Source organism: Patiria miniata, unplaced genomic scaffold, assembly GCF_015706575.1.
Source record: "Patiria miniata isolate m_02_andy unplaced genomic scaffold, ASM1570657v1 HiC_scaffold_20, whole genome shotgun sequence".
Classification (NCBI taxonomy): Eukaryota; Metazoa; Echinodermata; class Asteroidea; order Valvatida; family Asterinidae; genus Patiria; species Patiria miniata.
Genome location: NW_024037059.1, coordinates 4777630 through 4792103, shown reverse-complemented (window position 1 = coordinate 4792103; position 14474 = coordinate 4777630). Strand labels below are relative to the sequence as shown.

Genomic DNA, 14474 nt, shown 5'->3' with positions numbered 1-14474 from the left:
GTGAACTTGATTTGCATTTCTTATTCCAATGGTTGCTCAGCACACTCACGTTTTCTGTAGCACTTCAATAATTATGCATTTATTTATTTATTTTCATGTTTGTATTTGTCTGCTTGCTTTTCAGTAAACTGCATTCTAGCTGCCTGTTTATGTACATATACACATAATGATAAAAAATAAAGAACATTTATAATACACCAGATCAACCGCAATGGGATGTTCAAGGCACAGAGAACCAAAGTGCAACACCAAAAAGGAGGAAACAATATTAAGATACACACAAATCTAATTTGAGCATGTAATTGTTTCTGGCTGCATGCGTGTAAGCATACCATTCTACATTCAATAATCTAATAGAATATTCATCAAACTCTAAAACTCTCAAGTCCCTTGTCAAGTTATAATGGCTAGGCTCTATACCTAGGTTTACAACTAAGGTACATGTTCACTGTACATGTACATGTAGCAACTACTTGTACTTTGCCATATGCCCTGTTCCCCTCATTCCTTTGTCATGACTGCTTTGGCCCATCTTCCAATTGTTTGTGCTGTTTAGCTTACCGGTCAATGACTTATATATTTGATATTAGTACATGTAATAGGCACAAGAGACTCATTCATGGTCATCACCAAAAAATTGATGTGCAGTGCAATGATGATGCTGCATATGTGGTTAATCTGGTGTTTATTCTCTGCCCACCTGGACCATTGTATGCAAAGGGTGAACTGATTCCTCTGGTGTTCTTTGACAATCTGAAGTCTTGTTGAGCTGGTGAATTGGTTGTAAAGCGTTTTGTATAAAAAAGTGTTTTGAAACGTATTCTTACTGCTTAATGCAAGAATCTTTGTTGCAGACTTCTATGCCAGTCAGATAGTAAAGTGCGCATTGCCTGACGGAGATCCCTATTCCTCAGGTAGTAAATCATAACATTCAGCCAGCCATTGCACAGCAGCAGAACATTCATGAACATGACTGCCAGGTACTGTGTCCATGTGTTTCGTGGTATCAGCATCCCGATGGCTGTTGGAATCCAGGTGATGATTAAAGTCCCTGTTATGATGATGATGGTGGTGGTTGATCTGGTGTTTATTCTTTGCCCACCTTGACCATTGCCTGCTTGGTTTTCAGCAGCAATGCGTCGGGCTTGATTGCGAGCTATCCGGGCGATGCATGCATACAGGATGAATATTGATAGAATTGTAATAACCAGAAGTGTAAAAGGTAGATAAAGTCTCCAGTCATATCGTCCTAGGCAAATGTAATGAGGAGTATCCAGTGAGACAACATGACTCCCATGAATCCCAAATACCAAAATGCAGAGAATGCTCACTGCAGCCCATGTGCTAAACACAATTATCTTTGATCTGAACACAGTCATGATTGAAGGGTATTGTAGAGCATGTGAAATGGCAATATAACGATCCACAGTCAGAATTAAAAGAGAAAAAATCCCCAGTCCATTAAATAAGTTAAAAGTCACACCATATACAACACAGAAAAAATCCCCCAGCAACCATGATCCAGCAAACAATTCTGTTAAAAGAAGGATCCAGCATAAACTGTTGCACAGATCAGACAGGGTGAGAGAAGCCATGAATATTTTGGTTGTTGGCTGGATGCTGGTGACACGACGTAAGGTGACAAGCATCAGTGGATTCAGTAAGACGCACAGAAAGATTGCAAGTACTGCCAAAACCTTGACCAAAATCAACAATGTTGTTGATGTGTGTTCATTCTCAACATTGTCTTCTGTTCTGTTTGAAGTGACAATTATTCCTTCATCAGATGACTGTGTAGTTTCCATGATTCATAAGCAAGAGATGATTTGCTCTGAAGATAAGCGTGCAATTTTGTGTGCGAAAAACACACACAAAAATGCTAGTGAACTGTAGACTTTGTCATTAAATACCAACTTGTGTTAAGGCGATCTCATCGCTCGTCTTTCAGTAGAACAAATTCTCTTCCAGGATTCAGCAAAGTCTTAGGCTATGGTACATGTTGGCCACACTGCTTGCTGATTGTCCAACTGCCATACTTTTTTTCAATTAAAAGCTGTAGCAAAACTGCTAAAAATATTACATGTATGTGCTGAATTTGCCGAACGTCTGTTGGCTATTAATGTAGCTGTTCACAAATTGCCGTCTCAGGCCCCTTGTGCTGCTTGTCATTCAGAGCAGGTTACATAAAGTACTCCAGCATCTTTGTGTTCAGGAGTGGGTCCTGCTTGAATGAGGTGTAATGTTTCCGCACAGTGTAGACAATTGTGCCTTTTATTCATGCAAACATAATTCACTTTCTGCGCCAGACACGTAGGAGTGAGGTACAGTATCAACTTTGTCTCTAAGCAATTTGTCTCCAAGCAGATTTGATAAGGAAATGCTCATGACGGTCCTAACATCTTTCTTTCCTTTTTAATTTACTACCATCAAATGACCCATGTTTCTTTAAGCCTCAGTGAAAAGATCCAGGGTTATTGATGGAGTTGTAATTAAGTCACACATACCCCTTTATTATTGCCAATGGTCCACGCTCACGTTTCAATAGCACTTAAATCAAATATAAGTACCAGTTCATGTTTGTGCCTGTCAATACAGTCACAATGCAAGAACAGTGAAGATGAGAGGTTTACTCTACTTCTGATTATTGAACCATTAGGGCGATGAAATGAAAATTGAACCATTAGTCACGTAGTTCCCTTCTTATTCCCGACAATGGTCCATGTAATGTTAACGTTTACAGTGTCTCCAAGCATATTGCACGTGACAGATCTAACATCTTTCTTTCAATGGTTGCTCAGCACACTCACGTTTTCTGTAGCACTTCAATAATTACCGTATGCATAGTATATATGTGCATGTGCCTGTCAAATCAGTCGCAATGCAAGAACGAGGAAGATGAATTGTTTACTTTAACTTCTCTCATTGAACCATTCAGTGAATGGCATAAGAGAGTCTTTCCTTGAACCAATCTTGATCAAAGTTTCAGGGCTTCATTTCAATAACTAGCGTCACTTACATAACAACATACTAGCTATTACATGGTGTATCAAATATAATGGAATTTCAAAATAATTGGTTATATTATGTCAAATTTATGAACTTGAGCACCTTCATTGGGGTTGCATCTTTGCTAACTGAGCACTGTTGATTTCAAAACAAAAACTAAGAACCTACTTTTGCCATGTTAAACATGAGCTGTTGATAATGTGTTGTTGCTGAGGACTGAGTGTTGAATGGAGATGTGTTCAAGATGCCAGAAGCGTTATTGTATTTTAGACTGAATACATCCATCCTATTTCTTTCATTTGTTTCATTCTAAATTAGCCATCCCATGTCAACATGCAGCAAGATGTGCATACAGTTTGGTGTCCGTTTGAACCTTCATTTGCTTCGTTGGGTGGAACAGGAGAATACCTTCCTAAACATGTCTGCCTCCCCTTTGCAAACAGTCTGAGTGCCGTGAAGGAATAAAAACCATGAAATTATCTATGCCCTCTCTTTGTGTTTGGTTATCTTTACAGAGCTTTGAGTTGCCGCTGGTCCTCGATGCACTTCAGCCAAATCAAAGGGACATCACGTACCAATACAAGCCGGACACAGGTTGTCCTCGATCTAGAGAACTACACAGGTTACTGCACCTGATGTGTGGTGAGGTAGTGAACTGGAGCCAGTGTTACTGATGGACAATTATAGTCAGCTTGGAAGCTTCAACCTGTCGAAGAAGGTGAGACATTTCGCAAATTCAAGCAAATCACAATCTGCTTTAAACAAAGTTGCCTGCTTTACATAAACCTGCATGAGATCTTGGGTTTAAGTCTTTCCCACGCAGGGTAGTGAATTGTTTCTCAACATGCTCAAACATTTCAGAGTATTCAGTGCTTATCATAACAAAGAGCCAGCGATTGCACTGTTAAGAGCTGAGTGTTAAAGTGTCAGTATTGATATTTGAAAGTTTCCTTCGAAACTAATGCACAAATCTTTGGTTGAGACTGTGATACCAGTCAGATAGGAGACCTCGTAGTGCCTGGCGAAGATCCCTGTTTCTCAGATAGTAAATAACAACATTGAGCCATCCACTGGACAACACCAGAGCTTGTGTGAACATGGCGGCCAAGTGACTGTCATAAGTCTCCGATTTGTTTTGAGAATTCATCCCTAACCAAATAACTATAGGCATCCAGGTGATGGTTAAAGCCCCTGTTATGATGATGATGGTGGTGGTTGATCTGGTGTTTATTCTCTGCCCACCTTGACCATTGCCTGCTTGGTTTTCAGCAGCAATGCGTCGGGCTTGATTGTGTGCTATCATGGCGATGTGTGCATACAGGACGAATATTGATAGAATAGTGATAACAAGAAGTGCAACAGCTAGATGATGTCTCCAGTCATATCCTGCTTTGCAATGGTAATAATGGGTGTCCAGTGAGACAATACCACTGCCATCAATCCCAAATACCACAATGCATATAATGCTCACTGCTGCCCACGTGCTCAACACAATTATCTTTGATCGGAACACAGTCATGATTGAAGGGTATTGCAGAGGACGGGAAATTGCAATATAACGATCCACAGTCAAGAGTAAGAGGGAAATAATGCCCAGCCCATTAAATAAGTAAATAGTCACACCATCTACCACACAGAGAAAATCCCCCAGCATCCAAGATTCAGTAAATAATTCCGTTGAAGCGAAGATCCTGAATAAACTGTTGCACAGATCACACAGGGTGAGAGAAGCCATGAATATTTTGGTTGTTGGCTGGATGCTGGTGACACGACGTAAAGTGACAAGCATCAGTGGATTCAGTAAGACGCACAGAAAGATTGCAAGTAGTGTCAAAACCTTGACCAAAATCAACAATGTTGTTGAGGTGAATTCATTCTCATCTTTGTCTCCTGTTGTGTTGGTAGTGACAGTTATTCCTTCACTGGGCGACCATGTAGTTTCCATGACGAGTAGAGTCTTGTTTTTGTTTACTTGTCCGTATCATCAGTATGATCTGAAGCCTCTAAAAAATGTATATCCTGCGGATTTTGTCATCAATGTGAACTCTTGCTTGAGTGATATCCTCACTAGTCTTGTAGAAATTTAACGGCTTCAAGGATTCACCAAAATCTCCTGCTACATGTTAGTCACACTGTTTGCTGATTGTGAAACTGCCACGAAATTTCTCCATCAAGCACTGTAGCAAAACTGCTTTGTCTGGTCTCTTGTGCTGCTTTCCATTCTGAACAAGTGATAGAATTATCATCTTGTTTAGCATTATCAGGAGTGTGATTGAATAAAGTGAACGACAGTGTAGACACCAGTTATCAATCGTGCCTTTTATCCTTGCAAACACATTGGCCACACAGGATCGAGATACTGTATCAGCTTTGTTTCCACGCAAATTTGATGAGGGATATGCAAAATGACAGTCCCTAATCGCTTTCTTTCCTTTTTGATTTACCACCATCAAATGACCCACATTACTTTATGCCTCAATGAAAAGATCCAGGGTTATTTGATGGAGTTGTTCCTGTCTTATTCCCAGTGATGGCACACGCTGATGTTTACTATAGCAATTAGTTTATACATGTTTGTCCTGTCAATGCAGTCACAATGCAAGAACAGTGAAGATGAGAGGTTTACTCTATCTCCAATTGTTGAACCATTAGGGAGATGAAATAAAAGTGTCATCCATTTAAACAATCGTGATAAAAGCTCCAGGGCTTCACTTGAAGAGTGACACATATTTTAATTAATTTACCTGGTACCATGCATTTTAAGAGAACGTATGCACAATCTTTCGGGTGTCATATCTGATATTCTGTTGCTAATGCACATAAAAACCACTTTTTAAACTACTTTCAACAAGCATGCAACTTTTTCTCAGATCATCTGATTGAATTGTTTTGCACTTCACTCGTACGGTATGTCATTAGAAATTGAAAAACACTTTATAAAATCTCGTAAAGCTTGGCATTTCCTCTTTATTGTTTTTGCACAACTCATTTATTTAAATTTGTTGTCATTTGGACGATACCATTTCAGACGTAATAATTTCATGGGATACTTAGTATTAGTACCTGTCCTTTTTTCACTTTGAGCAAAGTTTTTTACATGAAATCCGTACATTTCCGTGTAATTATCATTGTTCCTACAAATTCTGTTCATCCTTTTTGTTGAAGGAAAACAACATGCAACGATGACTCTGGGTAACATGTAGACCACAAATATGTATTAACAATAAATGCAAACCGCTGTTACATGTAGATAAAAGAAGTGTTATAGCCCTTAGCAGAAGGAAGTGTGACGTTATGGTGGTGGCAGTTTTAATAGTTTTTCAAATAATAGCTTTGTGGATTAAAGTTCATACAGTATCATTTATTGAAATGTTAATTATGTAAGAATCTTTGATTGAGACGGTGATACCAGTTAGAAAGTGGACCTCGTAGTGCTTTGCGAAGATCCCTGTTCCTCAGGTAGTAAATAACAACATTCATCCAGCCATTGGACAACACCAGAGCTTGTGTGAACATGAAGGCCAAGTGACTGTCATAAGGTGATTTGTCTTGTGAAACTGGCGCTAACCTGATTACTGTAGGAATCCAGGTGATGATTAAAGTCCCTGTAATGATGATGATGGTGGTGGTTGATCTGGTGTTTATTCTCTGCCCACCTTGACCATTGCCTGCTTGGTTTTCAGCAGCAATGCGTCGGTCTTGATTGCGAGCTATCCGGGCGATGCGTGCATACAGGATGAATATTGATAGAATTATGACAACAGCTAGTGTAACACTTAGATATTGTCTCCAGTCATATGATTCTCTGAGGCAAAGGTTATGTTTGCTAGCTAATGAGACAACACTTCTCCCATGTATCCCAAATCCCAAAATGCATATAATGCTCACTGCTGCCCATGTGCTCAACACAATTATCTTTGATCTGAACACAGTCATGATTGAAGGGTAACGCAAAGGACGGGAAATGGCAATATAACGATCCACAGTCAAGAGTAAGAGGGAAATAATGCCCAGCCCATTAAATAAGTAAATAGTCACACCATGTACCACACAGAGAAAATCCCCCAGCAACCAAGATTCAGTAAACAATTGTGTTGAAGAAGTTATGCAGCATAAACTGTTGCACAGATCAGACAGGGTGAGAGAAGCCATGAATATTTTGGTTGTTGGCTGGATGCTGGTGACACAGCGCAAAGTGACAAGCATCAGTGGATTCAGTAAGACGCACAGAAAGATTGCAAATACTGTCAAAACTTTTACCGAAATCAACAATGTTGTTGAGGTGAATTCATTCTCATCTTTGTCTCCTGTTGTGTTGGTAGTGACAGTTATTCCTTCATCGGGTGACCATGTAGTTTCCATGACGAGTGGAGGTGTTGACCAGTTAAAAATAGAAATCTTGTTCTTCTTTTCTTGTCATAAACTCAGTATGATCAAAAGCCACCAACGAAATTGTGTCCTGCAGATTTGGTCACAAATGTGAACTCTTGCTTGAGCGATGTCATCACTTGTCTTGTAGACATTTATCATCTTCAAAGATTCACCAGTATCTCTTGCTACATGTTAGTCCAACTTTTTGCTGTTTGTCCAACTGCCGTCAGTTTCGATCAAGCGCTGTACTGAAACTGCCAGCTTAAACACAACACAAATGCGATGTCTGCTCAAGTCAGTTGGCTATGAACTCGGCTATTCACAAATTGCTGTCATTCTGAACAGGTTACATTCAATACCCCAGCTGGTATGCTATTATCAGGAGTGGGTTCTGCTTGAAGGAAGTGTAGTTTTTCCTTTCTAAAGTGAAAGTCAAATCTGACCGTCCGACAGTGTAGACAACATTTTATCAAATGTACCTTTTATTCTTGCAAACACAATTCACTTTCTGTGCCTGACAAGCAGGACAGAGGTGCACGTGTCAAATTTGTCTCCAAAGATTTGTCTCATAGCAATTTTTTTTTTTTAAGCAAAGTTGATTAAGGAAGCGCATATAGATGGTCCGACATATTTCTTTTGTTTGTAATTTACCACCATCAAATTAATGGCCAACTTTTATTGCCGCGCTGAAAAGAGCAACACTGGGTTATTAGCCAAAAATGTTATTCATTCACACATATACATGCTTTCTCATTCCCAATGATGGCTCATGCTCACATCCAACGGCACTTAATTCAAAGAAGTGTGGCGGTTAGCGTTTGATTCAGTCACAAGGCAATAACAGCGAAGATGAAAGGTTTTTTATCTCCTATTGTTGGGCCATTAGGGGATGAGACAAAAACGTCAATTGCTGATCCACAGTCAGAAGGAACAGATACAAAATATTCAATCCGACAAATAGGTAGCTAGTCCTATACTGAATCATACATGGGTGTGTGGCACTTTTAAAATGAGGAACCGGACAATGTTCTTGAGTAGATATCGGCAACAAATTTATTCTGTATTGGCAAAGACAGAAAATGACAAGACAATGTTAGCTGGTCTTCGACAATGAGTGAATGACCTTTAAATATTTACAAAGCATTAATAAAACTAAATGAAAGGTAAATAAAGTGCTTGTTACATTAACTTGACTACTTAATCATCGTTCTGGACAAAAAATGATAACGATATGTCTAAACAATTACCCCATATTTCCCGCCAAAACTTTTTCGGGATCCGCCATATTGGATTTTTGCCCGTAGACAAATCCAAGTTTCAAAACATTGTAAAATTAAATGAATGCATCATCTACACTATAACTAAATCTAGTAAATGAAAGTTTGACGTCAGTGTCAATGATTAAAGACTATGGATCCGCTAAGTTTTGGGCTTTAACTTATAAGCCAATCTACTGGAATTAGAAAAATACAACATTTACGACCTTTTAGGCAATGGAAATATTAATCAAAAATAATGATGAAATACTAATGGAAAAAAGGAATACAAGAAATCGCAGTGTAATCTTAAACTATTTTTAAATTAAGATAAAATGGATTAAACGTAATAATTACCTGTATTGGCGAAGACAGAAAATGACAAGACAATGTTAGCTGGTCTTCGACAATGAGTGAATGACGCAGCAAGGAGTGCCCGAAACCTGACGTTGAGGGCGCTCAGCTAATTTGAATATAAATAGCCTAAAGAGTCAAACCCAATAGGGATAAACCAACAAAATAGAGGGGGGGGGGTATTTTTACACTCGTCACAGGTGCATAAAAAATAAAGGAATTTCACAAATAGTTGGTTTGTACATGGGCAATTCCACATTAAAGTTTATGGATTGCATACTAGTAAAGGGTACAAGATGAGCAGTGTTTTAGACTAAATCTATTTTTTTACCCTATCTTTTGTCCTTTTAAATAAGCCATCCTATGTGAAAAATGCAATTAAGATTTGCATACAGATTGGCATCGGTCCAAACCTTCTTTTGCTGACTTGGGCGGAACAGGTGATTATGAAAAAGGGGCCATTCAGAATAACCAATGTTTAAAAATGATTTTTTTTTTTTCAAATTGTTTTGACCCCCAACCCAAACTTTGATTTTTAACATATTGAATGACTTCTCAATAGGCCTATATGCTATACACTGAAGAACAAATAAATGCTTCAAATGCAGCAGATATTTCAGCTCAGTGCTCTCCCACTTTAGGGGTTTTCAATGGCTTTTCTAGGCTTTTCCATGAAACTTTGTAGTTAAAACAGAAGAAGAAATTGCCAAGCACACAAAACTATTGGAGAGTAGACATGTTGTACAAACGAAATGACAGTGTGTTACGGAACAGCACCGACATGACAGATGATCTCGAAGAGGCCCCTGGGTATTTTGGGGGTTTTTCCCCTTCCTCTTTTATAATTTTGTTTCTATTACTTTAATTGAAAACTGATTTTCAATGTTGGATATTCAATTTTGAGTCCTTCCCATGCAACGTTGTTAATTGTTTCTCAAAATGCTCAAGCACTTCAGAGTATACAGTGCTTATAAGGTAAAGCCATCGTCTTCAATCTCTGTATCAGCAAGGCTGACAATGGAAGGCAACCTGCCAACGTTGTTGCGCCTGTGCCCCAATGTGACCAGGCTAAATCGTGCTCATCCTCAAAAGGTTCCAATCAGTGGCATAGCCAGGAATTTTTCAGTGGGGGGGCGCGCTGGGGGGCTGGAACATTTCATGGGGGGCGTCAATCGCTTCTCAAAAGTGGGGGGGGGGACATACCTTGAACATAACTGATGCAAGCGCGAAGCCCTTACGGCGTGGGGTTCGGGCCCCGAAAAAAATTGGATTCTAGATGTTCTGTGGTGTGATTTGAAGCAGTTTCTTACGACTTTCCTCCATGCTTTAACTAATATTTTCTTGGCAAAAGATAACTATTTGAACATCGTTTTCGAGGTTGGAGACATTGAATCAGCTATCGGTATTCTGAGCTATTGGCGTGGGGTTCGGGGCCCGCTTAAGGGCCCGAAAAAAAATGGATTTTCGATGCTCTGTGGTGTGATCTAAGGCAATTTCTTACCACTTTAACCAATAATTATCTTAGCACAAAAGATAATAATTTAAACATAATTTTCGAGGTTTTTTCTCAGCTAAAGGCATAAGAAAATTTTGTGAACATTGTTTTCGAGGTTGGAGTCATTGAATCAGCTACCAGAATTCTGAACTATAGGCGTGGGGTTCGGGGCCCGCTTATGGGCCCCGAAAAATTTTGGATTCTAAATGCTCTGTGGTGCTATCTGAGGCAATTTTTGACCACTTTAACAAATATTTTCTAAGCAAAAGATCCATTGTAGTACATAATAGGGCCCATGGCATCATGTAGATCAATGATATTTTTTTTAGAAACTCAAAATCTCAGTGGGGGGGGGGGCGACTGGGGGGGCGACAAGGTTTTATGGGGGGCGGTCACCCCCCACGCCCCCCCCGGTGGCTACGCCACCGGTTCCAATGCAGTCACATGGCAACCGCAAAGCGCCAGCGTTTGCACTGTTAAACGCTGAGTGTTTAAGTGTCAGTTAAAGTGCATACTGAACAAAGTGCTGATATTTTGAAATTTTCCTTCAAAACTAATGCACAAATCTTTGGTTGAGACTATGATACCAGTCAGATAGTAGACCTCGTAGTGCCTGGCGAAGATCCCTGTTTCTCAGATAGTAAATAACAACATTGAGCGATCCATTGGACAACACCAGAGCTTGTGTGAACATGGCGGCCAAGTGACTGTCATAAGTCTCCGATTTGTTTTGTGAATTCATCACTAACCAAATTACTGTAGGCATCCAGGTGATGATTAAAGTCCCTGTTATGATGATGATGGTGGTGGTTGATCTGGTGTTTATTCTCTGCCCACCTTGACCATTGCCTGCTTGGTTTTCAGCAGCAATGCGTCGGGCTTGGTTGCGAGCTACAAGGGCGATGTGTGCATACAGGATGAGTATTGATAGAATTGGGATAACAACTAGTGTAAAACTTAGATATCGTTTCCAGTCATATGATTCTGCTATGCAATGGGAAGAACGGCTATCTAGTGAGACAATTTGACTACTATTAATCCCAAATATCGAAATGCAGAGAATGCTCATTGCAACCCACGTGCTAAACACAATAATCTTTGATCTGAACACAGTCATGATTGAAGGGTATCGCAAAGGACGGGAAATGGCAATATAACGATCCACAGTCGAGAGTAAGAGGGAAATAATGCCCAGCCCGTTAAATAAGTAAATAGTCACACTATCTACCACACAGAGAAAATCCCCCAGCAACCAAGATCCCGCCAACTCTTCTGTTAAAGCAAAGATCCTGCATAAACTGTTGCACAGATCAGACAGGGTGAGAGAAGCCATGAATATTTTGGTTGTTGGCTGGATGCTGGTGACACGACGTAAAGTGACAAGCATCAGTGGATTCAGTAAGACGCACAGAAAGATTGCAAGTACTGTCAAAACTTTTACCAAAATCAACAATGTTGTTGAGTCGAATTCATTCTCATCTTTGTCTCCTGTTGTGTTGGTAGTGACAGTTGTTCCTTCATTGGGTGACCATGTAGTTTCCATGACGAGTGGAAGTGTTGACCAGTTAAAAATAGAAGTCTTGTTCTTCTTTTCTTAACTCAGTATGATCAAAAGCCATTAAAAAGTTTCTGTCCTGCAGATTTTGTCTTAAATGTCAACTCTTGCTTGAGGGATGTCATCAATAGTCTTGTACCGTAGCAATAAATCGGCTTCACGAAATCACCAAAATCTGCTGCTACATGTTAGTCACACTGTTTGCTGATTGTGAAACTGCTACCATTTCTCATCAAGCGCTGTAGCAAAACTGCAGATAATAAGCATTATTGATGTCTGCCCAACGTCAGTTGGCTATTACATGTAACTTGGCTGTTCTCAAATTGCTGTTCCATGGTCTCTTGTGCTGCTTGCCATTCTGAACAAGTTACATAGAACTCAAGCTTGTTTTGAATCACCAGGAGTGGGCTTGAAGGAAGTGTAATGTTTCCGTTCTCAAGTCAAAACTAAAGTACAGTGTAGACACCAGTTATCAATCGTGCCTTTGATTCTTGCAAACACAATTCAATTTCTGTGCCATGAATCAAATTTGTCTCAAAGCAATTTGTCTCCAAGAAAATTTGACAAGGAAAATACACACGACGGTCCTAATACAGTATTTTCCTTTCCTTTATGATTTACCACCATCAAATGACCCACAATTATATGCCTCAAATCAATGAAAAGATCCAGGGTTGTTTGATGGAGTTATTATTCAGTGACACAGTACTTTCTTATTTCCAACGATGGTCCACCGTGACGTTCCTAGCATCTTTCTTTTAGTTTTTTATTTAATTACATTTCGTATTCCCAATGGTTGCTCAGCACACTCACGTTTTCTAAAATGTTTACTCCAACTTCTCTTGTTGAACCATTAATTGGATGACATAAAAGTGACTTTCCTTTAAGCAATCTTGATAAAAGTTTCAGGTCTTCATGTCAGTGACTAGCATCACATACACACTGTAAATTAAATTAAACTAACTAAATTATACATGATGCATCAAAAATGATGGATTTCCAAAAATAGTTTGTTAGTTTGTCAAAATTATGAACTTGAACACCGAAATTGTGGTTGCATCTGTGCTGACTGAGCACCATTGATTTCAAAACGATTGACAATTGATTTTTGAAAACGTTGATTTCAAGAGCTAAGAACCTACTTTTGCCATGTTGAGCATGAGCTGTTGATAATTGCCGAGCAGTGAGTGTTGAAAGGAAATGTGTTGAAGATGCCAGAGTGTAGCGTGGAAGTGTTCATCATTATTGTGTTCTAGACTAAATCAATCCTTCCATCCCATTGTTTAATATTTTATTTTACAATTTTAAATCAGCCATCCCATGCCAAAATGCAGTCAAGATTTGCGTACATATTGGTATCAGTCGAAACCTTCTTTTGCTTACTTGGGTGGAACAGGAGGTTTTGAATAATTCGTAATCACGTCCTCCTTTTCTTTCCAAACAGTCCGAGTGCCAGGAATGAATGAAACCATCCAATTATCTATGCCATCTCTTTTTGTTTGGTTATCTTTACAGAGCTTTGAGTTGCCGCTGGTTCTCGATGCACTTCAGCCAAATCAAAGGGACATCACGCACCAATTCTAGTCGGCATACACAGTGACAGGGAGTCAAGAAATTTCAGTGGCATCGCTGATGAAAGTTTGGAGTCACTTTGATTGACAGGGACATTATATCCATGGCATTGGCTTGGCAATCGGAATCATCTTGGCAGGACGCAAGCTGCTCTTGGTCTGAAGAACTACGCAGGTTACTACACCTTCTTTGGTGTGAACTGGAGCCAGTGTTACTGATGGACGACTGTGGTCAGCTCGGAAGCTTCAACTCATCAAAGGAGGTAAGACGAGTGACAAATTCAAGCGATTCACAATCTGCTTTAACTTAAGTTTCCTGCTTTACATTCTCATGAAACCTGCACTTGTGGTCTTTGGTTCGAATCCTTCCCAAGCAAGGATTGATTTTTTTCCCCCACAAAAAATGCTCAAACAGTTCTGAGTATCAGTACTCATAAAGATTACGTCAGGGAAAGGTCAAACCATCATCATCAATCGCTCTTTATCCTTTGTTGGAACATTGAGCCAGCCAGGCCGAGGATGGGATGCAGCCTGCCAAAGTTGTTGCACCTGTTCCTCAGTGGTCTCAAAACCCATGAGGGGTACAGCCTACCATTAGAATAGACCATTATCATGATGCCACCATTTCAGTCATGTTCCCTGTATCCAATAACAGTACGGAATGATACTTTTTTTGTGCAAAACGGAACCAAACTATTTTTCCTTCCATCCTTGCTTTGATTACATTGATTTGAATGGGACAAAAATCCAAATGGCTGCAATATGATAATGATCTATTGTCGCAGTTCTGGAGGTTTATGTACAAAGGGCAAGTAATTTGCAAAAGTTAACAGTATTCACATGCAGTTACAGTGTGTGATACACTG

General features: G+C 39.6%; 3 protein-coding genes across 3 annotated transcripts; all 3 read right to left on the bottom strand.

Moving 5' to 3' along the window:
- Positions 1 to 830: 830 nt before the first annotated feature.
- Positions 831 to 1805, bottom strand: LOC119727248 (adrenocorticotropic hormone receptor-like). The gene has a single exon (XM_038199109.1). The coding sequence runs from the start codon at positions 1803 to 1805 to the stop codon at positions 831 to 833; it is 975 nt and encodes a 324-aa protein (XP_038055037.1).
- A 1913-nt stretch (positions 1806 to 3718) lies between these two features.
- On the bottom strand, positions 3719 to 5528 carry LOC119728874 (octopamine receptor beta-2R-like). The gene has a single exon (XM_038201305.1). It carries the CDS (start codon positions 4949 to 4951, stop codon positions 3965 to 3967), a length of 987 nt encoding a protein of 328 aa, XP_038057233.1. The 5' UTR covers positions 4952 to 5528; the 3' UTR covers positions 3719 to 3964.
- Positions 5529 to 10915: 5387 nt separating this feature from the next.
- LOC119728868 (kappa-type opioid receptor-like) lies at positions 10916 to 13509 on the bottom strand. Its single transcript, XM_038201300.1, has one exon. The coding sequence runs from the start codon at positions 12023 to 12025 to the stop codon at positions 11036 to 11038; it is 990 nt and encodes a 329-aa protein (XP_038057228.1). The 5' UTR covers positions 12026 to 13509; the 3' UTR covers positions 10916 to 11035.
- Between the last annotated feature and the right edge of the window lie 965 nt (positions 13510 to 14474).